Source organism: Anopheles cruzii, chromosome 3 (assembly GCF_943734635.1).
Source record: "Anopheles cruzii chromosome 3, idAnoCruzAS_RS32_06, whole genome shotgun sequence".
NCBI classification, from domain to species: domain Eukaryota; kingdom Metazoa; phylum Arthropoda; class Insecta; order Diptera; family Culicidae; genus Anopheles; species Anopheles cruzii.
Window position 1 is genome coordinate 29,766,546 of NC_069145.1, and position 27,666 is coordinate 29,794,211.

Sequence of the window (27,666 nt, forward strand, 5' to 3'; positions counted from 1 at the left end):
TGTCAGGGGTTGCAGTGTGCAGAGCTGAGTGAGCTGCTTGCTCGTCTACGCCGGCGAGCGCCATCCGTTGTGTTTAGCGAGGTGTTTGGGGAAGGGCATTTAGAGTACAATTTCGGGGATGGTCAGGGCATGGATTGGTGTGCCGGTGTGTTAAGGAACTTTGCAGGATACACAACAGAACTAGTTAAAGGGCAACACTGCAAAGTAACACTAATGAAGCTAACGGTGTTTGCACGTTGGCAAACGAGCTATCCATGCCCAAAGCAGGACCATCTGGGGACTAGCGCATGATCTTCACGCAGTATCGCGCTTCTTCGCTGAGACCTGTACCTTGCTCGTCCTCCCTGGGTCCGCAGGCCTATGGAGTGTGGATTCGTCGGAATCGAAGACGTTCTCTAACAATGCTCGGTTGTAGTAACGAAGAAGTGTACTAACTAGTGTATTCTCGTCATAAACTAAAGCTCGGCACACTCGAAAGGTGTGTCTTTATTTAACTTAACCGTTGCCAGGATGGTCCATTGCAGGAGTAGTACCAGTAGTAGTAGTAGTAGTAGTAGTAGTGATAGAACACACAAACCACGAACACAGTAACGTAAAATCAGAACAACAAAAACCGGAAAACATCTCAACACAGACACTACGCTAAAGCGTAACAGTATGAGCGCTTCTGTCGGTGTGCCGTGTGGGCTAGTGTGTCGGTGTACGTGGGCTAGTTCTAGAGAATGGCCGGGTGGATGCATTGAAGGATGAGGAGGAAGATAGAACATAGTGGAGGTGGTGGTGGTTGCGGTGAGAGATAGAGGGGAGGGAGGTTTCGATAGGCTTTACAGCTTGAGTGAATCGAGTGATGCGATCGAGGATCGTCTAGACAGGCCCAGACTGGGTGGCCCACTGACCAGGGACGTCGTGCCGAACAGTTTGTACCAGCCGATGACGATGTGGGACAGGTTGAGGTTGTCCAGCATTATCTGGGCTACGCCCATGAATACCTTCTTGCCCTCCATCCGACCGTAGTCCCCCCACACGGTAACCTGCCGGCAAGAAAGGCGGAGATCCGCGTCAGTGAACGGTTCAGCTATTGCAAAAACCGGGCGATCCTTACCTGAAGTATGCAACCTGCAAACGGTTCTCTAAACACTAGTTGTTGCTGATATAGTGGATCTAACGTTTTCCTAGCAGTCGTTGTTTTTGCTTTTTCTATACATTTTTTACCGGAAACTAGATACACTTTAACGTAAGGCGCTGGAAGTACTTTTGAGCCAGGACGTGCCTGAAACCGCAATAAAAAATACAGCCAAAGATTAGTGGGAATCGATCGAGCACACGCCCTCCCAGGTCGCCTTCTCTCACCTGCAATCCTCTTGCTCTTATCACTTCAACCTCTAACGAACCCTTCTGATAGCACATAGACAGTTGAATATCACCTAAGGCAGGAGCACCCAGTACCTGGCGTCCAACTAGCTGTCCTGGTCCCAAACCATCGATGAAGTCCGACAAAGGTCCGGTATCACCCGCTACGCGCAACGACGGTGACCACCTAGGTGTGTGAACGTCCGACGAGACGAGGCCGATGTTGAGTCGAGTGAGGAGGGGACAAACAAGGGAAGCGTATTAATCGTCCGATCACCGGCCAATGGTGGTGGCCAAAGAAAACTAAACTCTAAAGGAACCCAATACATCCTGGGCACACCTAGGTTACCCAAGCCTACCGATCCTAGTAAATCTCGGAACCAATAGTCAAACAAACAATAAATTGTGCAAACTGTGAAAAAACAATGCTCGACCAAGAAACGGTTGCGAGTCCGCTTTGGCCGCTTTGTTTTTTCACACCCTTCTGGTGGGCAGCTGCTTCTAGTGGTAGTGTGTCAGAAGGTCCGATTCGAACGAAATCATAAACCATACACATTGACATCAAGCACACCTAAATGCACACGTACACACACGGTTATTAGAGATTCAAAAAGTAAACTCAGATCGAGATCGAACTAATGCGCGATAGAAGAAAGGATAAAGTTTAGTGAAAACGTAAAAGAATGTTTCTTTTTCAACAAGAAAAGAACGAGTGAAAAACGAGTGATCGATGAGAGCGAGAAACGAATCGTGACTGATATTTGATAACATTAGTCGGTTCACACAAACAATCTGAAAAACAGAAGGTTGTGAGGCAAACATTACGGAAACACGAGAGTACACTACATTCGCAATAGGGGTAGGTCAGACTGAAAGTAATAGTAGGTCAGAGCGGGAAGAGAAACACGTGGTTTCGAAACACGAGATCCATCGCACAACCACTAGGAACAGGAGCGCGGTAGGATCTCCTACGCGGTAGGGTATCCTAGTACACGAAGCAGATGGAGACGCGATGGCGCCACAGGTAACAGTGGCCAAACTGTGGACGAAAGTTAAGGCACCGAATACACACACAAACACAGAAACACGGAGCACCGCGTTGATCGAGGCCGACGAGAGAGGGTCTATCGATAGGGCGGGCATACGTAGGAGTGACAGAGGCGTAGTGAAGGGGAACACATTCCACATTTGAAACGCACGCGGTCTAGAGAGGGTACACGTATTCGGTAACACACTTAAGAAGGGGCCGATACTGTTCATAGGTTCCGCTTCCGTAACGTTCACTTACTGAAACTAGATCGAGTTCAGGTCGGTTGAAGCTTTACAGGGAGAGATAGATAGTATATAGTGGTGTGTTGTGTGGTGGAGCGTTCTACGAAGCAATCTACCTTACTAACTATATTGGTGCAAGTTATGTCGTCATGCATATCCGATGGAGAACATGAATCACTATTTACACGATGGACACGATTATTCGTGTCGGTTAGAGCGCTACAGCGCTACTACTCAGGGCTGCTCGATGGAAGACGGTTAACGATTTAAACTACCTTTATATTGCTTTAGAATGGTTTTTATTTACACATGTTTGCTATAAAAGGAAATTTGGTTGACAAGAAATAGAAAAAAAGATGAATAAAATTAAAATAATGGTTGACATAATTGCCTTAATTAGAGGAGCAGTCAACGAATGATGAAGATAGGTTAGTATTATATACGAGTGTATTCGTAAGCACGAATATGATGATCTGGCCAGATAAAAGTTAACATCAAACAAATGGAAAGCGCACCCCCCCTTTAAGAAAACATGCAAAGCACAACAGCCCAGTAAGAAGACCACGCTTGGAGTAGAGAATGGAAAACAGAAAGCACGCTAGCAGCCCTCGGCCCACTGATAGACGAGAAGAAGAACCCGTTGATCGTTAGTAGCACACAAAAAGTAACCACCCCCCGGAAGCTGCGCAGACTTTTGCGCAAGTGCACAAAACAATAAGTAAAATGGTGTGGTCCAAAAACTGCATCGAGTTTCGCCGAGAAAAACAACATCTAACACGAGAGCTATGCAAGGGCGCGTCAAGCTACGACAACGAGAGCCTCTGAATGCACTTGATCAACAAGCAAGAAGAGAGCAATAGATTAGCAACTGACGACGGCAACAGATTGATACGGACACTGGACAGAAAGATCAAAAAGGACAAACAGACAAACAGACAGTCAGACAGACAGACAGGCAAAATGGCACACAGCAAAAGAAAACAGAGCAAGTGAAAGTGAAACAGCGGAGTAGTAAAGAGAAGAAGATGGAAAGACAGCGAAAGAGAGATGGAGATAGAGAGAAAGAGCAAAAGACAGAGAGACCATTGGATAGAGCCAAAAAGAGAGAGAAGAGAAAGATAAAAAGAGCGAGAAAGAGAGAGGGAAAGGAAAGAACAGTTGCAAGAGGCGAATCAACGAACAGAACACAAAGTACGTAACATGGATCAGTTCAGCAACACTGCCCGCCACCGGCCGCCACAGGCTTCAACAATGAAACACACACTTACGAGGAGCCTTCGGAGCTCGAGATCGAGTGCAGGCTTCCCGCTCGATACGCTGCCGACTGTGCTGGGATCGGTGTGACCTCGACCGACCGTTGGATCGATCCGGCTGACGCCCGTTTGCGCTGCGACGTCGAGGACGAAGATGAGGACGACACGCCCTGGTCTGGCGGATGGCAAGATGAAGATGAAGAGATGATACACTCTTCGGTGTTGGCAGGTTGACAATGACACGCCGACAGTCTCTCCGATCCACTCCACGCTCAACGACGTTGCAGAAGTATAGCGGCAACAACCCCGAATATATCCAACCCAACGCCAGACCACTAACAACCAACTTTACTATCGAGCTGCCGACTGCTATACCTAGTTCCCAGTGGAGAGACAACTACGGTGGTGGACTTCCGGTGGACGTCCGTTCTCGTCCGAGCACTTCCTGTCCGTTCTCAGCGAAAGCTTCACTTTGTACAACGACTGGGACACTAAAAACGGACAAACGGCTCAAATCTATCCAAACGAAACGAAACACTTCCAACCGAACCGAATGTCAAACCGAACAGCTAGTGAATAAACTAAACAACTAAACCACGATCACGGATAGGGCCAGGGATCGTTCCCGGATCGGCAGACCAACCCCACCCGACGACGACGACGACGAGGAGAAAGCGATCTGCGTGCCCAACGACGACCGACGGAAATCAATCCCCTAAAACCCCCCCGAACAACCCCCAACACATTCTGGAACAAACAAGATCAACAACAGAACAACGAAACATTTACGAACAAGGACATTAGTATTATTTTTTTTCTTGCTCGCGCGCATCTATTCAAGCTGTGTGTGTGTGTGTGTGGGTGGGTGTTGTTGGGGGGCGGGTTTGTGTGTGTGTGTGTCGATGGCGGTATGCTGAAAGTGAACTGTTATGTGTACATATTTAACAGAATGATGCATTGAGGCTCGCTAAATGTATCTTTACAAGCGCTCCAGATGGGTGTGTGTGTATGCATGTGAGTTAGAGGGTTAGCCTAAGGCCATTCAGGCGCGCGGCAGGCAGTCGGAATCTCTCCCCGTAACGCTCACGTCGAAGTCACACTCTCAGGTCACTCTGCAGCAGCAACAGTGCCCCTAACAAACGGGTTTCCGGCTCCGGTTCGGACTCATTTGGGGTTAAAAACAGGGCGGCGCGACCGATTAAAACGAAACAGGCTTGAAAACGTTTTTTTGTTTGCGTTCGTTTGTTTTTGCATCTCGCATTGTCAGATTGTTTGCTTGTCAGATTGGTTGCGTTAAGGGACGTGACACTAGTTCCACTACCTGGTCTACTACTGGTCGCTAAGAAAACGCTAGTGAACGATAATTCGAGCGAAGAAAAATCGAGGAACGGGAACCGCAGGCCGTGCCGTGCGGCCCTGAAGAGCCCGTCCAAAGAAGCTTCCAAAGGAGCCCAAAGTCCTAAGCTCTCCAGAGCGCAGGCCCTCCGAGGCCCACGGGGGTGTCGGGAACCTGGGAAAGAACTTGGAAGGAAGCTGGGATCCGGTTGGCTGGGATCGCTGGGACCTGGAAAAGTGTGGAAGGTTGGACCTGGAAGCTGCAGCGTATCCAGGAGAACCGAAAACGAGAACAAAAGTAAACCGAACAGAAGCAAAACACAAATAAACAGCAAACAAAACAGCGGAAGCAAACAAACCGGAAACCGGTAACGGATAGAGAGCGTAGGTGTGTGAGTGGGCTGCGAACCTGTCACCGTCGGCACTGCCTTCGCCGTCGCTGGAGGCGGACGAGCCCCGCGATAGGCCGCCGCCACCGCCACCACCGCCGCCACCACCGCCGCAGCCGCCTCGCACCTCCCCGGGGAGCACCTCCTCGCTGCGGTGCACGGTGAACGAGTTTTTGCCACGCTTACCAAAACCCATGCGTCGCTTACGACCTTTTTCATATGTTGAATGAAATTGATTATCAAAACAGTGTCAGTTCCGCACGCCAGTGGCTGGGAATGGTATTTTTTGTACATCGATGCTACACACGCACAGAGAGAAAGAGAGACAGGAAGAGAGAGCAGGCATCCGGGAGGATCCGGGCCAGTGCCCATGCGAAGTGCTGGTCCTTCGAAAGCTCCGGCTGGCTCCATCGGCATCGATGCACGGCGTTCACATCATAACGCGTAACGCGTAACGTGTAACGCACCGTTGTTGTCATTATGATTTGAGAGATTTTTCAAGCTTGAAGCTTCTGTCATCTGTAACGCGTAACGCGCGGTCTGATGGTTGGGGGTTAATTTTAGGATCAAGAAGAGCCAATATCGGTTGCCATGGTCACACACAGACACACGGTTGCTCAGCAGAGGTTAGCAACTGACCTCGAGAATACCTCGCTGGCCCGCGGAACCGCGGACTTGAACCATCCCGGGCGGGGGCCACGGGGTTCAAGTTCTCCGGTGGTGAGAGACATCAACGACTGTACAAAAACTTACACTCACACGAACGATAACGCTTACGCAGAAGTAGTTACCTGTTGCCGACAGCTGGGAGGTGGAGTTACTCTTAATGCCCATCCCGGTGCCGAACCGGTCCCGGTCCCGGGTCGGCGTTTCGCTCTTCGGCGATCGTTGGTCCAACTTACGTCGTGCATCCAGACTCTGTATCACCGCCGTGTCGCTCAGGCTACCGTCTGGAAAAAAGGCAGGAAAAGTTCAAAGAGTCAGCAGACTCTTCAGTCGGTCGGTCGGGACGCCCGTGTGTACCTATCTTATCCTCCGGTGTTCCCTCGGTATTCGAAAGACTTTGGTCCAGTTCGGTGCGCTCGTGCGACTCCCGCTGCTCCCGGTCGCTCAGGTCGCGGTCCCGCTCGTGGTCGCTGCTGTTCCGGTCACGGTCCCGCTCCCGGTCCCGGTGCCGGTACGCCGCGTCCCGGCCCCCATTGTGCCCGCTGTAGCGGTTCCGGCCACGCACATCGTACTCACTGCCGGCCGTCCGCGGTTCGTGCGATCGGGACCGATGGTTCGATGGCGACGTCCCGGACGTCGGTTTTTTCATCGACGGACGTTTCGGTTCCGTTTGCAGCAGCGCGACACCATTGGAGGATTTCGGAGCGGGAAGGGGAGAAGCATAGTTAGCGGTTTGCCTACGGCTAGCGATACGGGGGTCACTACTCCCTCTACCACCACCACCCACGGTGGTACCCTCCTGTTGCGGGGTCGACGGGGATCGGACGTACTCGAAGTACTCCGGCTGCTCGTTGATGCTGACCGAGCTGTGCCGGGCACTGTCGCTCTTACCCGATCCCCGCTCCCGGCGTAGGTTGGCCTGGAACTGGTCCAAACCCTCCAGGCTACTGGTCCGGCGCGTACCATACCCGGCCCTGTCCCGGTGCCGTAACGACGACTTCCCATTGAACGAGGCGTTCCGGCCGCGCGAGAACGAACTCTCGAACACCTCGTCGTCGTCGCCCTCGTTGCCCTCGTAGTCGTAGTCGTCGTAGCCCTTCACGTGGCGACGGCCCCGCCCCAGTCGGTGCTCGTCGATCCCCACCGACGAAGCCACGCTCGAGCTGCGCGACTTGCACTTGGGAAAAATCTCACCCTCTTCGCCGTCCGGCATCATCCGGCGGCGACCACCGTATTGCCCGTCCATGCGATCGTCACTGAACGAGTGGCTACGATGCAGGCCGGCCGTTGGGCTGCCGTCGTCGCTCAGGTACACCGTCGTCTTGGGCTTCTGCAGCAGCTCCAGTCGTACCTCGTCGATAATCGACTTGATCGACTCCGAGCTGCTGTACAGTACGCCGCCCGCCGACTCCGACCTGAGCTCATCCACCCGGCCCCTGCTATCCGACGCCGACCTGCCACCGGCAGCTCCCAGTGTGCTCCGCTTCGTTTCGTGGCCTGTCTCTATCGCCCCGAACTTGGCCTTCGGTTCCTTCGCCGGCTTCGCCAGCGGCTTCGACCCGGAAGCCTTCGAGGCCGACGAAGCGTTCTTCGCCGTCGCCGGCTTCGCCTTCACCGAGCCAGACTTTTTCAACGAACCACCAGACTTGGCCGGACTTTTGCTACCCTTTGCCTTGGTCGACGTGGTCGACTTGGACTTGACCATCGTGCTGGCCCGGGTGCCTGCCGGCAGCTTCGCCGCTGGCTTCTGACCCTCCGGCTTCGGCTTCTCCTTGGTCTCCTTGGTCTTCAGATCAGAGGTGACCTTCGAAGAGTGGGAGCGCTGGTGCTCGTCTCCGTTCCCGGAGTCCGCCGCAAGGTCCAGCTTTAAGCTGCTACGCTCGAGGCTGCCCCTGGACCCGGCGCTACTCTTCCTGCTACGCACCCCAACTGCAAGCTCCACTCCGTGGTCTTCACCGCTTGTCTCAGCGCCGCTACCACCCAGCGAACGGGTCCGCTTGCGGTAGTACTGGCTGACGTCGGTGCTGGTGCTTCGGCTGGCCGCGAACACATTCTTCCGGACGGCCTTTGTCTTCCAGCCCGTGTCGGAGTCGTACTCGATGTCGACAATCCGATCCTCGGCGACCAGTGAGTGGGAGCGAGCGATCTTCTCCCGCGCCTGGATCACCGGGTCCGGCCGGTACGCCAGATACGCTGGGGTCGGCTCGACCCAGGAGCCCGGCCGCTCTGCCCGGTACTCCGGCAACGGATATTCAATGGGTGGCGCTGGCAGCTGCTGGCTGGCAGGTAGCCAGTCCCTGGTGTGGCCATAGTTGGCAAAATAGTTGGGGCCGGCGACTCCAGCCACAACCGGCTGTTCCAGAGCCGGCACAGGCCCGGAGTCCTCAGGCGTCGCGTAATTTCGCACCGCCCGGAACGCCGGCCTGGGCTGACTGATTTCGCACACCGTGGTCCCGCCCTGGTTGGCTTGGGTGTACCGGAAGTTGTTCTCGCCCGCCAGACTCTCCACACTGCTCCGGATGCAGGTGATCGTCTGGTTCTGGTAGCCCGTGGCCGGGTCGTACACCTTCTTGTTCGAAATGCAGATATTTTGACCCCCAGCACCGGGACCACCACCGCCACCGCACTGGTCGTACACTATACGGTTCTCGAGGTTTTGGTCCGAGTATGACGACTTCAGAATGATCTGGTTCGTACCGGACGCACCCGGGTAGCCGAGATCTGGATGCGCTTGGTAGCGATTTGATATGGAGATCATCTGATTGGTCGGCGGTGGCTGCGGGTATCCAAAAGCGCCCTGCTGCTGCTGGGCCCCTTCTGGTCCCGGCCGTCCCATTCGCTGCCTCGCCACAATCATCGTGTTGAGGTTCGGTTCCGAGGTGTTCGAACGCATCGCCATCGGGCGACGGCGCTGCTGGTACCCGCCCGGAATCGGACCCGGACCGAAGGGACCTCCCCGCGGACCACCCATTTGCATCGAGCCCCCGGTTTCGTCCCCCACAACGAGTGGGTCCATCACATCCCGAGTCCCCCCACCACCGAAGTAGTGCTCCGTCGGCAGCGAGCCGGACTGAAACTGGAACGAAGTCGCCGGATCGACGGCCGACGACGGTGACGGCTGGCTGGAGGAGAGGTTCAGAGACTGCGTCATCACGTTCTCGCTGCCCGGCTGGTGCACGAAGCTTTGGATGGTGCTACTGTCCGGGGCGAGCGTGATGCACTGCTCGCTATAGTACGCCTCCGGGATTGCTGTCGGGCCGTCCCCATCACCAGCCGCCAGCTGACCGGCCGGCGATACCGGGATCGACGCATCGGGGTAACTAGCAATACTACTGCCACCAGCGACTACTGCGGGAGCCCCAACACTACCCTGGACCGTCGGTTCATACTCCGCCGGTTGCGGCTGCTGCTGTTGGAACGGATCCTCGCTCGGCAGCGCGCACAGTGAGGTCGTCGCCCAACCGGTCGGCAGGCTCCGGTGCTGATGCCGGCGGCCTTGAGCATGCCTTATGTGCGCGCACAGAGTGACAGGGTGAGTTCCCGGTCGGAGATGGTGCCCCGGTGTGACCCCGGCCCCTGGACTCACCTGATTCCTTTGGAGCCGCGCGGCCGCTCCGATTGGGTTGAGAAAGCACTTGAAGTAACACTAACTACCGATTCCATGTCGGAATCGCCAAAGTCACCCATGAAGTCCTTGTCCGGGGACAGTGAGTGTCTCGGCCTAATTCTACTCTCCAGCGAATGCGTCGTCAAGTCACTGTCGGACAGCCCGGAGTAGTGCCGTTCCCAGCCTGGAGAGGTATTGGGAGCGGATTGCGGATTGGAGGAGTTAGCAGCCTTCGGAGTCGGCATTGGGTCCCTCCTCTGGTACCGGGTACTTACCTCCCATGCCGGTGCTCCGGTACGTCGGCTGATGGTGGCTCTGTCGGCCCCGGTGCCGCGCGAACCGACCGCCGCTGCGCTCCTCAAAGTCCTGGATGAAACGCTCCCGTATGGCTGCGTTCCGCGACATGTGAGGTACTTGTGGTAATTGTCGTTTCTTCGGTGACCCGGTTGGTGTCGCTGTCGCTGACCGTGATTGAAATCGTGGCGCATACTGATGCAGTGGAAGAACTGGATATTCTGTGTATCTATCATCTTGCGGCGATAGCGAGTCCCGCCGATCGTCCCGATAGTTGTCGCTCGGTGCCGCCGACTGGCTGCGCTGATTCATCGCCATCGTCCCGTTGCGCCTGTAGGCTGACGATACCTGTTGGGCGGGCAGGAGACTTGAGACCTGGCGCCTCGGCTACCTCGTGACGCACCGGCGCCGGTGGCTCTTACCTCCGCGCTCATCTGGTTGTGAAAGCCCTGTCCAACGCCAGACACCGTCCGATAGTCCTTCGCTACCATGCCAGCCGCCCGTTTCCGGCCCTGCGGGGACATGTCCCGTCTCGATCGTCTATCCTGCAGATCGACCTGCAGAGGCAAGCAATCGAAGGACGAAAAAGGAAGAAAAAAGAATGCACACGTCAGTCCGGTTCGGAGGTTCGCACAGTCCGTTCAGGCAACGCCTATCCTCTGGCCTCTGGCCTCAGGTTGACAAGTGCCGTGACACACGCACACTCTCTGGAAAAGAGTGTTCAGAATGGAGGTACGATATAATGGGGCGACGTGATCGACGTGGCACTACGCGCACCGTTGTACTCTGCGAGGTCTCTGCGGCTAGTATTGCCATGAGGACCAAGGAGACATATATAGAGAGACAGAGGGAGAGCTCGTTTGGCTCGTACTCGTGGCTATTCCCGAGCTCCAACTGTGTGCGATAGGTGTTTGATCACTCAGTGTGTGTGTGTGTGGGTATGTGTGTTTGTGCACTCGGTGATAATGTAAGGTGTGTGTGTGTGTCGTCCTGGTACGATCTGTCTGACACGCCACTGATCGATGATATTTCCTCTATTTTTTTTGTTTCCTGTACAGTGGCGTGGCTTCCTGTCGGTGATGTTGGTGATGGCTACACGTCCGGTTCTACTGAGCTACACAATAGTTACGCAAACTAACTAAACAAACATCTGGTACAAGGAAGCGTCAACAAAATCAAACAGGTCAAACAGGGTACTGGTAGGCCGGGGTAAGAACGCTAGCTCGCTAGGAAACGCCCGGTACTCGGATCTTCCCGGAGCAAACGGAAAACCAAAACGTAAGCTTAGACAGACTGTGAGGGAGAGAGGCAGAGGCAGAGAGCGAGCCAGAGCCTCACAGTCTAGTCGGAACGCGCAAAGAACGCGTGGAACAGGAACAACATAGCAGATGGAAATACAGAACTAGAGAAAAGTTGGAAGTAGAAAGTAAGCAGAGTGAAAGTGAAGTAGAATGAACAAGAAAGAGCGAGAGAGACAGAGAGAAAGAAATAGAAAGAGAGAGAGAGAGAAGATTGATAATAAACACGGAAAAGAAACGACCAATCAACTAAAAACAAAACAACACTAAAGCACTGAGGAAGCGCCCCAGCGAGTTTCCCAGCGAGGGCGCCGGGAAAAGTGGACCACGAGACACTGGCACCGACCCGCGTGGCGTCAGTTAATCAGGCTGACTAGGAGCCATCTAAGGCACCTCGCCAACACCCCCGTACACCCCCCGGTGGAACTACCACTGATGGTCGGTGCTCGCTTCGATGACAGTCTGAACTGAAAGTCGCTAGAAAACAACACAAAACAGAATCAATAATCGCTGGAACGACAGGTGACCGATGCTTGGGAGAGAACACACTCTCACACACATCACATCCTCGCAGGACTTCTCCCTAGACCCTCCGTGGTGGGCCTTTTGTTGACCTTTTGTTTCACTTGATCAGGCCTTGAAGGACTTTTGCGTGTTTATGCGTGGGGTTATGCGTTTACCTCTGGCGGAGGACTAGATGAGCTGCCTAAGGATGATACACTAGCGCCGTCCCGTCCGGTCATCAAACCATCGATATCGCATTCGGAGGTCGTATCCGAGTCGCTCAAGCGCGAGGTCGTGCTCGGTGGCGATAAATGATCGGTCGGGGTCAATATCATATCCAATTCGTGGCCCGGTTCTTTATCGTCTCTACGCAACTACGGATAGACGGATGGTGAATAAATGTGTAATGATTGGTTGTTCTGTCGTTGGCCAATGGCGGCGTCGGTTTGGCGTTCGGTTCGGCGATCGTGAACGAGAGAGAGCGGCTGCGCATTGAACGATGTGCGGCGCTTACTGCTGGGCGTGTGTTGGGAGGACAGGGCAGGGCTGGGCGCCCGGGAACGGGGACTGTGTTTCGATCTGGATTTGATACTCAAAAACAAACCAATTTGGATATTTTGCCAATAACGTCCCGTAACGTTTCGCTGTCATGTTGATGTGTGTTTATGTCTAGAAAAATCTATCCCGAACCGAATAATAGAATTGAAGAATTGATTGCCAGAAAGCGAACGATAAACTGCTGCTAATTGGTCGTCTTGAAGCGTTTAAAATAGGTAAGTTGAAAGAAATACCTTGTAACGTTGTGAAACGGTGTGTAACGCCTGTAACACAACTGCTGTCAACAGAACAGAGCGTAATGAGAGCAAAATAGGCGCATTTTAAGCGTCGATCGACGAACGACGAACGAATTGAATGAAAAGATCATGCCTTAAACACCTCCTGACCATAATGGTTCTAAGAAGGGTAACTTAAACCGACCCTCAATAGTGTGCCTCAACCTTATGGACCGAACCGAAAAGCTTACGGGTCGCGCGAGAAAGAGACAGCCAGCGAGAGAAAAGTGACGGAAAAGACAGAGCACATGAGTGTGTGTGTGAGCGTATGTGTGTGTTGTTGGGGGGAAATGGGGCTCGGTTGTGGAGGTGACTAGCGAACGATCGAACGCGTCCCGTTCCGCCTTCCAATACGTACAGTATCCCGCAGGGACTCCTGGTGTGGCTGCAGGATGTGCCACTCGGCCTCATCGTCCAGCGGGTGCGTGGACAGATCAATGATCACCTCGCCCAGGAAGTCGTTCGCACCGTACCGCACGTAGTCCCAGACCGTGACCTGGAACGGTTTGCGTGACGTCAGTTACGTGTCAATTCGCCCACCCACCACCTCCCTCGTCACCTACCTCGAACAGCCGGTTGTTGAGGTCCGCCCGGCGGAGCCCTTCGTAGACGAACGTCTGGCCCCACCGGGGATCGTTCGTGAGGGCGAGGGTTTTGGTGCGACGCTTCGACTTTTCGCTCCGATCGGGCAACAGGCAGATCTGGAAGTATACGGCGGGGGCACGGCAAATGCGCGTGATAAGCGGAAGCGGAAGCGGTCGCGTAGCGGGCGCACACCTACCTTGACGTACGGATTGCGGGCCGCCCCGTTGCCGCGCGGCACGAGCCCGTTGGCGCACAGGACGGTGACGATCAGCTGCAGCGAGCTGGGCTCGAAGCCCAGCTTGATCTGCACCCGGCCGCCGACACTGTTCTCCTGCGGCACGGTGGTGGCCGGCGCGAGCCGATTGCTGTACCGGCCGCCGCCGCCGGAGCCGCTCGAGTAGTTTCGCACGCTGTGCAAGTCGGGCGATCCGGGCGACGTCACCAGGACGCTCGGTTTGTCGCGCCGGTCGTAGCTCTCTACGATGAGGTGAAGGTGAACGGTGGGAAATGGGTCATTAAAGTTAACGCTGCGTCCGGATGCCTCGACCCACACGAGGGGAAGGGAGACACATCGACAAGCCGAAGGGGGCGGCACATCGAAGCCGACGGGGGAAAACGGAACGAAAACGGGGTAACCAAGAACGAAATCAACAAAACATCGAATAACTCAAATCACACGGACGATGGTTCCTATTTTTGGAGGGATTTTGACACTTAGAGTACCGTGACCCAGAACCCAAGCCCCGGAAAGAGCCCCACGCGATCCATCCCGACATCTGGTATACCGGCGACCGGCAGAATCTTCCCAACACCATCCCAACCCAACACCCCTACCGGGTACCGTAGTTTGCGTGTGTGTGCGCTGGAGAAGTGAAGTCTAGTTTTTGGGGGGTGTGGATTGGAATAGTTACCTGGCCTCGGTATATGGGCACTGTCCAGCTCGATGAGCGCCTCGCGTGTAGTACTGGGCAGCACCAGGCCACCGCGTACCTTCAGATCGAGTGCATCGTTAGTGCCGTCAACGGTTCTGCGCTGCACCATGTGTCCGATCATGCGGCCGCTATCCGACGACACCTGCCAGCTAACCTGGTTCTGAGTGGCGCAACGCGTGAGTGACGGAGGGAGAGAAATGGCTTGTTGTTTCGGTTCGGTTCGGTTCGATTGCCCTCCAAACGCCTCTGGTGTACCCAGTGGCCTTGCCCTTGCCCCACCCCGGCTTAACTACTTGCGGTACATCAGAGCGCGTCAGGGATTCGTTCGGGTGTTGGCATTGTGTCTACTTTCGGTAAGGATGGAGATGATGTGAAGTCTACTATCTGCTGACACTCTTGGGCGATAGCGATTTGGGAGATTCGCACTTCACCCAACAACAACAAGAGTAAATCCTCGGCAGGCGAGATCCGGACGAGAACTTCAGAACCATCGGAATCGGAATGGTTCGAACGATCAGACATAAAGATGCATAGGTGCGCTCAAGGGTCTAGTAGTGAACACGGTTTCCCCGGATGGATTTTAGAAGACTCCTGGAACGCACCGAACGCACATCATGCAGCATCCATAACCTCAAACTGGAGCACTGCCAACGGCAGCTGCTTGTTACGCCAAAGTGAACTTTGATTGCAAAAATCGATTTCGCCAACGGTCGACGTCGAGCGGTCGCAAAACAAAGAAACGAGAAAACGGGTGACGAATGTTGCAAAATAGACACACATACACAAACACACACACAGAGCAAGGAGCAAGATGCAGGTGTAGCGCGAACACGGGAACATCATTGTTTTGTTTTGGCGACCACACTCGTGCGAAACAGAGAGAGAGTGAGAGAGGGAGAGCGAGACATAGAGAGACAGAGAAAGGTACAGACGGAATGCTTGGGTTACCTTGCGGCACAAACAACACCGGTACTCTACCGAGCAAGTGCACACATACAATGGAGTATAAATAGACATTCTGTGGTCGGCGGTGATCGAGAAAACGGTGGTCTGATGTGAAATGGCTTTCGATTAAGATGAAGGATAAGAAAGAGAAAGAGAGAGAGAGAGAGAGAGAAAGAAAGAGAGAGAGAGAGAGAGCTTATGATCGTAAGTGGGAACGTGAGTAGAGGTCGCATGCGAAGACGGGAACGTACGACACGGACCGAATGGTCCTTGATTGGTCTGCTGGCTTGGCTGGATGGAGAATGAAGGCGTTGTGCATGGCGCGCGATTGCTGAACTAGTAGAAGTAGTGGTAGTAGGTGGCCGAAGCGGACGTGCTTCCACGCGCTGATTGACCGCCAAATGTCACACGTATTTACATGTCCGCAAATCTGCGGGGGCGCAGTAATGGCGTGTAATGGGCGATGAGCGATGCCAAATGAGCAACAGACCGGAGTCGGAGTCCATGCAGACTACTCCACCTCCACTCTCGACCGACGACGGTGACAAGCCGAGTGACACGCGGCCACGCGGCGGACTTTCTCGGATTTACCACTGAAAGCGAGGATCTCTGTCATCTCTGCTCAGGTGGGATTTCAGAGCGGGTGTCACCCCATGTCACCACTCTCACACACCAGAGCACCATCGTCATCATCATCATCATCATCAGCACACCAAACGTTTCACCGACCCAGAGCATCGGAACAGCGGACAAACGGAACTAATTGACTAGCCAGAGCATGCACTAGAGAAAAAAAAACAAAGCAAGAAAGGAAGTAGCGAAAAAACACAGTCACAGCAAGCGCTGAAGGAAAAGGCAAAATGGCGACGGAAAGTAAGCAGCAAGCACACGGCACAGCACAAGCGAAGCTAGCGAGCTAGAGATATATGTACAGCTTAACCGTAGTTGGGAGTAGAGACAATCAAGCCGAAAAACGCAAGAAACTAACAGGAACACAGGAACAAAAAACTAGTTTTTCTGTCGCTTCGCTTTCAGCTAGGCTGCACCAGAGGGCGCCACGCACAATGGTTCCAGGAGCCACGGCCGCTGCCGGCGGAGGCTGTCACGCACCGGGCTTAGTAGCCGGCGCACCGATACCGACGCTCGAGTGTTGTGTGGCGCAGATCGTACCGTCCGTGGGTCTGTGTTCGTGTGTGGGTGTGTGTGTGCGTGTCGGTGAAGGTCCCCAATGTCGTCGGGTGTCGTGTCGTGCACGGACACTCTGTGTGCCAACGGTGATCGGAGTGATCGTCTGATGAAGGTGTTTCCGGTGAAGGTGATATCTGGGTGTTCCGCGAGTGTGTGCGTGTGTGAATTTGTGTGCGTGTGTGTGTGTGTGTGGGTTGCGTGTGTACCACTATACCTTGGGACCATCGCCACGGTTCGAGTCTTCGCTACTGGTGAACGTGCTGCTGGTGTCGATGCCGGAGTCTTTGGTGGCCGAGTCCTGGCTGCCCTGCCGCTCCGACTCCCACCGGGACCAGTCGGCGTCCGCGTCCTGCCCATCGAACCGGACCGTCTTCTTTCTGCGCTCGGTGAAGCGCCGGCTGTCGGCCGGCTCGTCCCAGTATAGGTCCGGCTGCTCGGCCGCCGCCGGACTGGTGCCGTAGCCGCGCCCCTGCGACCCACTGTTCGCCACCGGATGGTGCCCCACCGTGGCTCCGTGGCTGCTGCCGCCGCCGCTGCCACCGCCGATGTACGGAGGGTACTGCTGGTGCTGGCTGCTGCTGCTGCTGCCGCCACTGCTACCGCCACCGCCGCCGCCGCCGCCGCTTCCGCCGTGATGATGGTGCGATAGGGCCACCGGTCCGGCCGGGCTACCTCCTGGGGCCGAGTGGTGATGGTGAGATGATGACTGGGATGACTGATACGAGGGATGGTGTGGCGGATGCTGATGGTTAATACTATCGTAGGCCGTCGATGCACTCGTGCCGTCGCCCACCACCACCACCTGCGGTAGGGGCTGATGGTGGTAGTGGTCAGCTAGTGGCCCCAGGTCCTGCTGGTGGTAGCGGAGCGGATCCTGCCGCTGCTGCTGCTGCTGGGACGGCGACTGGTACCGGTTGTGGTTGGTACGATTGTAGCTATTGCGCTGCTGCACGTCCAGCTTTGTTGCACGATAGTCGTTAAGGTTAGCGTTCAGTCGTGTGTGATTATCGAAATACTGTCTTTGGTGACCGGCTGCAAAAGAAAACGGTTCGAAAGCGGAACAACGCCTCAGCAACACTGCTTCACTCGGCACCGTCCGGCCCTTCTACTCCTTTCACTGTTTTCCCCGTTCTCGCCTCCTTTCCTCACTTTCTCGTCTTGCCCGCCGTTCGATTTTACCCCGTCATCTTACCACACAAAACAAGGAACAAGGTCAACCAAACGTTGTAGTTTAGTTGTAAACTTATCACAAAACAGAAGCAAAATCAAACACACACAAAAGCGCCGTTCGTTCCTCCAGTCGACCAACACAAAAATCATGTGTAAAACAAACGAAGTAAACACAACACGAGAACGGAGAACGAAAGTGATACAAACCAAACGGAACGAAACAAACAACTAACAAAGTTACACTCTCGATCAGTCTCTTGCATTCCTACGCTTTCAACCCGGGGTTTTGCGTGTCGCAACGGTGCATGCGGACCAGAACGGGGGGCACCAATCGCCAGGAAGCTACCACGGACTTCTGCGCCACTGCCCGGTGCGGTGCTGAAGGCACAACCAATTTTTGCTTTTAACACAGAATAACGGGTGCATCGTTAGAATGTCCTAGTGGTGCCACTATCGTACTGACATAACAAAGTGGATCAGTTGATCAAACCAAACGGGAAAGCGCGTGTCAAGACCAGCAGGACATGATAGACGTCTAACAAAAGTACGGCCGTGGGGAATCTGATTGCCCGGGTAAAGGGGGTAGCGGGGTCAAACCGTAGAATAGGTTTAATATTTAAAGTGAACTAAAATTACACCGAATCACAACACGAAGAGGATAAATCGATTGGGAAACAAAACAATACGTTGTTACTGAGAAGGACTCAACACATTCGGGAGTCTCACTTTTAGTACAATTAAAAAAATACAATTTTGAACAAACAACAGAACAGAGCATAGAGAAGAGCAGAAAAGTAGTAGAGTTGAGATACACAAAAGGGAGGTTTCGCGACAAAGATGAAGGAGAGAACATCCAAATCAGTCGTTGAAATTCATAACACAAAGATGAACCGTTCGAAAGCATCGGTCGAACGGGCAAAATGGACAAAAGAAAATGGAAAAATAGTACTTGTGTGTGTGAAAGAGAGAGAGAGAGAGGCAGAGAGAGAGAAAGAGCGCAAGAGATAGCAGTACAGAGAAAGAGAGAGAGAGGCCATAGATGGTACATTACATGGAAAAATGGAACAAATTCGAATGCGGGTTGTAATGATAATAGTAATCAGTACGCACGGGATGGGACACATTCTACGAAAGGGCGGCGAAGTGAATGATCGAGCAAAAATTAGGGTCACAATAACCCCATCGATCAACAACAACAATCACACACACGCGCGCACACAGAGACAGACGGACAGGAAGGCATACGAATACGAAAGCAATAACGATGGTGCATACGATTTATGTCAAACGGTGAGTTTTGTTACTGAGTGTACTGAGTGAAAAAAAAAACCGATCAGAATAGGGAAAATACGGAATAACAAAAGACATGTTAGATGTGTTTCAGACAAGGTGCAGTGCAACATTCAACAAACCATCAAGACCAATCATGCCCCCCGGTGGGGTACACAAACAAACAAGACACATACATACAAACACACACACATACCAATCATTGTCACACAGATTAGACGTAGTCCCGTAGTTGTCAAACGGTCCGCAACATTAAAGCTCCAATCCAGGGAACGAACTATTACGAGCAATTGGTGTTTCAGAGTGAGCTTGGGTCCGCTCAATCAGTTGCGAAGATGCGAACTGAGCGACAAAGTGGCAGCAAAGCTTCCCGGTTACGTTACTTTCATTGTCCTTACCGAGATGATGAATGCCGACAATTGGTTCTCCTAACAGTCGGAAAGTGTTAGGAGTCTACAATGCCCGATGTACCCGATATTCAGTAAAGAATCAACCCTTTAGTACAACGTTGGACTTCTAGCCGAAAAACTTTAGTGAACGGGATCTAATGCAATGTCAATCAAATCAAAGAGTTGGCGTTGCTGCTTTCTGGTTACTTGGATTGCGAAAAACGATTGCTTTGCTCAGTCTTTCGTGATTATGTTGCCTAGATCAACAGACATCGCTCCGTGGACATCGTTATGAGGAGATGCGACCAGAATTGAAAAAGAAGTTGAAGACCATTCCAAAAACACGACTTTTCGGACTTGGTTTGAGAATTCCAGAAGAATCGATGGCATCAGGTAGAGACTTTTTTGGAAAATAGGAAAGGTAGCAACTGTTGGGTCGACGCATAGTGTTTACGTGGCCACGGGTAAAAATAAAATACTTGTAAGGATTTCCACCATGACCACAAATTAGCCCACAAGCGCCGTCACCATTTTGCAGACGAACCAGAGGAGGGTTGCTCGTGGTACCCCACGTGTGACGTAGATGATACGTGCGGATGGGTGCGGATCACAAAACAAGGGCAAGGACAAGAAGACTCACTTATGCCTACTCATCCCATCGGCCACCCAGCCCTTACTCATTGTCGTCGCCGTTCATGGTCGTGACCTACAATAGCAGTTTTCTACAATGGCCGTCACTCTCTGGAGGGCACTCTGGATGGCCGGGCGACTAGGCTACAGCAAAGCGTCAGCAGAACTGCCATCTGAGACGCTCGACAGAGTGTCTTCGATTGGTGCTTCAGAGATGGGTCCGGAGACGACGCCGCACCATAGCGAACCCCTTTTTCGCAGGGAACCAATCAGCCAGGAAGAACGAGAGAAGAAAGAGAGTAAACCAAGACACCATTACAGCTGATCGGGGCGTCGAGGGAGCTATTTTCAAGCCCCAACTTCTCCAGCTCTAACCGAGGAGCCAAGCGTGTGATAATGAAAAAGCGACAATCAGGTCATCGATGAGGCCACCGAATCTTCGCTGCTGCGAGTTACTTCACCAGAGGCTCCAGTTTCCGATGGTGGTCGTGGCTGGATCAGTCCAAGCCCCCGGTGCACCTGGTTGGCTATTAGACGCTTGTCGCCTATTTATAGTCAGCATCCGGTTCCGTTCGGTTCCGTTCCGGAGAAGCCCTGGTTCGGCAACTGGTCCTGCCACCGCACGTGGGTTGAATGCGGGCGTAAAAATAGTCATACGGCCGACACGCATCGCAGAATGTAAAAATAAAACCCAAACCCATCAGTGCCCACCTGGCCGGCCACCGAGCGGTCACTGAGGGTGTAATAAAAGCAAAGGTTGCGAAGGAAAATAAACAAAATTATCGTCCAAGCCCGCGGGCCCGTAGCCAGCCCAGGCAGTCGGTTGTTACGTGCCACGGGAACCAAGTGGCGAAGGATGTCCGAAGAAGGCCCTTCCCCTTCCCTCAAGGGTGCGAGAGAACGTCTGAGCGTCCGGTCCGGCCCGTAACGTGAAACAAATAAAATGCTTCAAATCGAATAAAACGAAGAAAAGTGACCATAATTGGCCGGGGTGCTGCTATTGTTGGAAAGCAACACGAAGACGTCGAACCGTCGAACCACGGGCTGGAGGATCTGAATGAGTTTTGAGCAAACGGTTCCGGGCCCAATCGTGTGTGGCCACCGCCCCACTCAACTTTGTGTCTCCGCCGGAAGGTTTCGTTCGGTTCGGACAGCGACAGCGAATTCGGTTTGGGTTTGGCATACATTTCCCGTTGCACCGAACCGGAGCTTCCGGTGCAATGGCTGCAACTGGTGCAACACGAACGGGGCGGGCGAACGGGAACGTTTTGCAAAGTGTGCCGCTCGATAATGGAAATTGGCAGAAAATCATTAATTTGCCATCCAAACTGTCCATTCCGGTTGCGTTCTTTTGGGCGGATTGAATTTAAATGTTATAAACGCCATTCGGAGCGTTCGTTCTTTTTCGTCATAATAAGTCGAATTCAATCAAGACCGAATCCGCATCCGGATCCGGTTTGATCCGCAGCGTGGTTTTAGCAGTGCCTGTGCCCGGGGGCATCCCGTTGCTTTCATCCTTCTGTTTCTTAACAACACTTTTAGTATAATCCATTTAACGAACATTAGTGTGCCGCATTAGAACGAACGACGAACGGAACCAAGCTGTCGATTCAAGTCACGTATTAGAAATATGGCAACCGAAAAAAAGAGATAATAAATAAATGAATATTGATAGTAGTTATCTCTCACCACCTGGATCGAAACGCTCCTCACTCAAAATCTTCGAATTTCGCACTTCACAGGATTCTTGCCAAACCCCCAAACCATCTTTTCCCGGATTTTTCAGGACTGGATTTGAGACCACAAGTGACGATATTTGTTGGCTATGATTTCTAAGTACCAATTGAGAAAGACGTAACAAAATAGGTGCAATGAAAACCGATACCTTGCCCAGACTGTGAACTTTGACAGGCAATGGAACGTCATCAAGTAAACTATGGTTGCTACATTGCGGTCTGCATCTGCAAACTGCTTAGATGCGCTTATATGTTGCGTTGTAAAGTATCATTTAAGTAACTTTATTATTTGTAGTTCAAAGGTCAGATGAGAAAACTGCACCGCTAATGGACGGCGATAAGTACTATTTTCGTATTTTCGACTGATTAAAACAAGGGTAACATTTCCTGTTTTACGTTTCCCAGGAAAAATCCCAGCTCTGAGAGATATACAAATATTGTTATTGTTGGACAAGACATCGGATCAATCCAAGGACCAGGAGTGAAGCTCGGACAACATTGGAGGTCCAAATAAACACAGCAACTCGAAAAATCCTATACTTTTGAGCGCGCACCCCCGGATATTGATCAGACGTTTGAAATGGGGACGCCTGGTGCTTCTCGGACATAGCATGTGTGTGTGTGTGTGTGTGTGTCATGCGCATACAACCCTACGCCCCGGGTATAATTGGTCCGCGAACCCACACCACAGCGGAGGCTGGTGGTCGGCACAAGCCCAAAAGATAATCACCAGATGCCCATATTTATTGCCCGAGTTCCGTTTCGAGCGAATCTCGGAATCCATAATCCTCATTAAAGGCGCCCGATCTAGGTCAGATAAGACGGGAGCGACGGGCGCTCCCGGGCGCGTCCTTAATCTCAAGTCCATCATCAAGACGGGAGACCCCAACGGCCACGGGGTCGAACTCGAGCCTGACCGTGTGACATTGTGCTCAAATCGACACCATCGGCGGGCCAGAAAACGAAAGACTTAAGGGGCCAGAAATAGCATTGCGCGCCCACCACCAACCGATGGGTGGCACCGAAGCGCACTGAAAAATGCACTTAAGCCCCCGGACCTTACGTAACGGACACCCACTTTCCCCCGGGTGGGCAGCTTTCTTGACCGGTCCCAGAGCCCGTCCTAGCCATCGACGTGGCGCGGAATCAACTGTTCGAAGAGTGTCACATAACGACAATCCAATTTTCTCCCGTAATCTTCGGCGGCGCCCGGCCCGACTCACACAGTGTGATCCGGGGGCCGTCTGGCCGTGACCGGGTCGGCCGCCCCCGGTACCAGTCGGCCCCGGTGTCTCGGTAGGATCACGTGGCACGCAAATGGGATTCCAGCAGCACTTCCATTCGTTGCCGGCTGATGGAGGCGCCTAATTACGGTCGTTTAAGGCACACGGTTCTTTCCGCAACTCTGTGGGTTGTCGATGTAACTTAATAAATAACAATCGAAAAAGGTAGTCAAAGTGTGACTCCATCTTCAACAAAACTATAAATGACTGTCTCACAAAAAAAACGGGAACAACCTTTTAGCAGTAACGCAAATCGCAAGCAAGATTCGAACCAATAGAAACCGAACGCAACTCAACTCACTAGAAAGCGCGATCGTGTGGCCGTGTAATGCGAATGGCGGATGGCGAATGTGTGTGGGTGTGTAGGTGTGCCACGTCAGCGTGGTGTGAACGTTTCGTTAGCCAACAGTTAGCTACAACTCACATTCTGCCTGCTCTTGGGCCGATCGCTGATCAATTCGCTGATAGGAAGATCACTAAACTCCTTCTGGATCACCTCGTACGGTCCGGTCGGTTAGTTACTTCAGCCCTTTCGGGACGCGGACAGCAGCCGATCGAAACCTCCGATTGAGCTTCGCACGCCTGAACACAGGTCCACGGTCCACTTATCGTCACGTTCACAATCAGGAGGAGGAGTTCCTCTTTCGCGCTCAAGACGAACAACAAACGACGACGACGACGACGACGACGCCGGGTACTGGAGACTGGACTGGGCCCAGGACCTAACACTTACACACCCTTAAGGGGAGCCGTGGCGTGGCCGTGTGCCCAACCCAACCGACCGAAGGGCACCATTGCGTGGGACGGTGCGAAGTCTAAAAATAGCATCATCTCCCCCGAATGCCCGAGTGTCACTATTGTTACGGCTGGAACGCACATACACGGCGTACGCGGAACGCGCGGTCGCTCACCGGAGACTGCCGCAGAGCCGGAGCGTCAATTAACGACCGCAGCCACCAGGACCACCACCAGGACCGCTGTTCGAGCACACTCCGTGCGGCCAGGGACCGCGCTCTAACCCGTGGGTCCGTGGGATTGTTTTTGTGTGGCGAAACGCACGGCCACTCTGGTGTACGTGTGTGTGCGTGTGTTATGAGGCTTCCGAACCGGTTCCGAGCTGGACGATGGCGTCCGTTTTCGGTATCCGTCCACCGCAGAGAGCGATCTCCTGGCCTGGCCTCGATGTTTTCGGTGGTCCCGAACCGGATTCTCACCGAGCAGCGCTCACTCTCCGTCGATCTCCGCAAAGCAAAAGAGGCAGCGTTTTCTCTCGCTCTCTCTCTCACACACACACACACACTCTCTCATCAGATCGCGCGCTTTTTCCGTCGCCTCCGTCGCGGACGATGCGGAACGGTGTGAATGGTCAATTCTTCCGGCAATCGATAATTTCCGGTGCAAAGCCGTTTTCCCTCACCGAGCACCGAACACTGAGAGCCGACGACTGGCCACTACCCTTCGGCGTACACACACGCACGAACGCACACACACACACACACACACACACGCACGAACACACAGAAAGACGAAGGCGAAGATGCTGGCGCACTTGCACTTGCGGTAACCGACCACAAACGGGGGGCACCAGCCCCGGATGGTTTGGCTCGTGCCCCAGGACCTAGGACACGGACCCCTACTACACACAAACACACACACACACTGTGCCTGGGCTGGACCAAACCAGCCTTCAGCAGTTTTCGTTTCGTTTTCGAAGCGTTCCGAAAATCGCTTCCGAGGTGTGCTGATGACACGGCCCCACCACTACGGTCTACTTTTCGGACCCTTCCCCTCGACGGGGTGCGTTCCCATGGCGGTTCTTGCACTTTTCGGGGGCCCTCATTAGTGTGTGTGTTCTCTTCCAACCCTAACGGGCCACCCTATCCAGCCTACACTTCACAGTTGAGAGGACACTTCTATATTCGTGCCGGGTTCGTCCTGCCCCACCGGGTTGCTGTGAGCCGAGTCAGGCCTTCGGTGGGCCTCTACCATCCTTCGCGTACTGGCGCGCACACGACACGACGGTTGCAAACGAACTGAACCGTATGGTGGAAGAAAATTTACATGCACCGAACGGAACCGCCAGGGGGCTCACCAGCCAGCCAACGGCAGTGGGCTCTTCGGCTTCGGAGGACCCACATAAGACACACACGCAAACAGACAGAGAAACCCCAACATATACGCACCGCGTCACTCACAGCAATTACCGTACCGTGTGAGTGACCGAGTCGCTAATTTCGGTCAATAACAAAGAGCCCAACGGGAAAGAAAACCGTGAGAGAGAGAGACACGGGAGCGATCGAGCTGGAGGTGAGATACCGATCTGTCAAAATTGCCGGAGACCACCCCTTTCCGCCACCCCCAAATTCGGGTAAAGGTGCAAATTTGGGCAAGATTGTTGGCCAGCACTAAATTGTTATTGGCCTAGCTCCGAGCCGGCTTGTAAAATTAACGACGACGATGATGGAACGTTTCTTTCTTCTTTCGAATTTTACCCCTCGTTCGTTGTCCTGGCTTACGGCATGCCACGAAGCCATCGATTATCGGTAGCCTTTCGCCTTTCCTTTTTGATAGGAACGATAGGGACATTTGTAAACAGTCGTCACAGTGGCACGTACCCGTGATGTTGGTTCCCCGCCTGCCACGCATGGCAGACCCGTAGTTACTGTCTAGCAAGAAAACAAAATCAATACCATACCAACACATGAAATGCTAATCATATCGAATGCGAACACGACGTCACGGCAAGGCACAAATCAAGTTAGAAAATGCACGACACGGCAAAGGGAACGGAAAGGAAAGGGACGGCCGACCGACCGAAAGACGTCAGAAAACCGAGTCGACCAAGAAAAGGACCCCATCGGGTCCTGCTTCGGTGTCTTCTTGTCCGGTCGGATCCTTGTTTTTCGTTTCACTTCTCGCTCGGTAACTGGTTCACTCCCCGCGAGCGCGCGCTGAGCGAAAAACAATTCCCCATCAAAGTAGCCACCGGGCAGATATTGTTAACTCACCACCGCTCCTGGCGTTCGCTGTGTTGTTTTTTTCCCTTCATTACTTGTGTGCTTACCGCGCTCACTGCGCTCACGGGTGCTCAGCAGTATAGCGCACGGTGGCCACTCAGCATCCTGGCCCGCTTCAAGGTCATTGATATGAACTTATTAATTGGGCCTCCAATTCCGTCCAGCCCGTGAATCCTGTGCACGGGTGTGTGTTGGCTCACTTCACCTCACGATAGTGCCTATACGGCTCGTTACTACTACCTTGTTGTGCCCTTTTGAACAGGGAACCCGATTTTCGGAACCCGGGTTCGGAACTCACCACGCCATGAAAACAAACAAACACGGGCCAGGGACCAGGAGCGCCCTGCCCTGCTCAGCCCAGCTGTCAACACGCTGCGTGTCAACGCATTTCGGGGTCTCCCGGCGTGCGTGCGTTCCGTTGTAACCGAAAACACACACCGAAAGTGTAATAAATTAATGGCGAGTAAACATTATTTTGCAACACTGAGCGTGAGCGACCAGGCGCCTCCATCAAGGCGTTCCTTTTTTCCGGCTCGGCGGTTCCGGCTTACGACAACGGCACAGTGCAGCAGCAGCTCGGATAATTATGTCGTCAGTGTCAGTGGCTTCAATGGGCCGGGCTTGTCACGTGCAGTGCCGGGTTCGGGCTCGGGTAGCGAACAAAAGCTGTACCGTGCCGTGCGTCTTGCTGCTGCTGCATCGCTGAAGCCCTGCACTGCACACAGGGCTTCACGGTCACATTGGCCCCGGGGACCCCCGGGCCACTGTGACACACAATGGGCCGCAGGCTCCAATCGCGGAGATCTACGACTCCGCTGGAACGCTCCGGGAACGCTGCAATCGATAAGCGATATCACTTCCTGTCCCCCGGTTCGCAGAAGGCTGCCCTAGAAACACAAATTATCGGTGCTCTCCGGGATGGTACCGGGGCTCCGGGTACGATACGGGCGCACTGCGCAACCCTTTTTGTGGTGATGGTGAACCGGGATAAAAAAAAACATTCATAATAATAAATAGATTATCAATCGCTGCGAAATTAGGTGCTGCAACGAACCAACGAGCCATGGTTCTGCGAGGGGTCCCTTTGGGATGAAGCGGCACAGAAGTGAATGATAACAACCACACCGTGCCGTGGTGGTTCGACGAGGTTGCGTGACCGATCTTCCCTTGTGATTGAGCACCCTAAGGACACCCCGAGCAGCTGCTTCGGGGAGTCCCTTCCATCGAACGGCAGGCGGCCCTTTGTCGGCACTAGCGGCGCGACGTCCCATGTGCACCGCGCAAGAGAGCACGCCGTGCAAGTGACAACCCGGTGAAAGGAGCTCCAATTTACTGCACACCACACCGTGCATTTTCTTTCTTCCCAAGAAGAAGGACCCAGAATTGTCGGCGCATGGGGCACCCCGAGCAGACAGAAGCCATTTGTTGGGAAGCGAAGCGCCTGAAGAAGTGGGAAAGAAAAGAAAGAATTGTGATGGAAGCGCTATTACAACGCGCGAAATGAGGCCAACCGAACGCTAAACTAGAGACAGCCACCAGGCGTCTCCATCGTTCCGCTGACACGTGCGGTCCGTTCTGAGGGGAAAGTCACATTGGACTGCGAAGCAGGGCGACCGCACATGACCGTTCGACCGGTCGTGACCTATAAAACCGAGGTCGGCACATGTCGATCGCGAGACTCGCGGACTAGATTGGGAAAG

At 53.5% G+C, this 27,666-nt stretch overlaps 1 protein-coding gene across 1 annotated transcript in view; it reads right to left on the minus strand.

The window, feature by feature from the left end:
* Positions 1 to 824: 824 nt before the first annotated feature.
* Positions 825 to 27,666, minus strand: part of LOC128270186 (uncharacterized) — a 33,077-nt gene continuing 6,235 nt past the window's right edge. The window contains exons 6-20 of the mRNA XM_053007591.1: positions 16,666 to 17,483; positions 14,298 to 14,478; positions 13,583 to 13,863; positions 13,365 to 13,502; positions 13,160 to 13,297; positions 12,145 to 12,342; positions 10,589 to 10,723; positions 10,148 to 10,514; positions 9,852 to 10,056; positions 6,623 to 9,771; positions 6,391 to 6,549; positions 5,620 to 5,809; positions 1,351 to 1,537; positions 1,103 to 1,270; positions 825 to 1,031 (exon numbers count right to left, since the gene is read on the minus strand). Coding sequence (XP_052863551.1) covers positions 825 to 1,031; positions 1,103 to 1,270; positions 1,351 to 1,537; positions 5,620 to 5,809; positions 6,391 to 6,549; positions 6,623 to 9,771; positions 9,852 to 10,056; positions 10,148 to 10,514; positions 10,589 to 10,723; positions 12,145 to 12,342; positions 13,160 to 13,297; positions 13,365 to 13,502; positions 13,583 to 13,863; positions 14,298 to 14,478; positions 16,666 to 17,483 — 6,521 coding nt within the window. The remainder of the gene's footprint in view (positions 1,032 to 1,102; positions 1,271 to 1,350; positions 1,538 to 5,619; positions 5,810 to 6,390; positions 6,550 to 6,622; positions 9,772 to 9,851; positions 10,057 to 10,147; positions 10,515 to 10,588; positions 10,724 to 12,144; positions 12,343 to 13,159; positions 13,298 to 13,364; positions 13,503 to 13,582; positions 13,864 to 14,297; positions 14,479 to 16,665; positions 17,484 to 27,666) is intronic.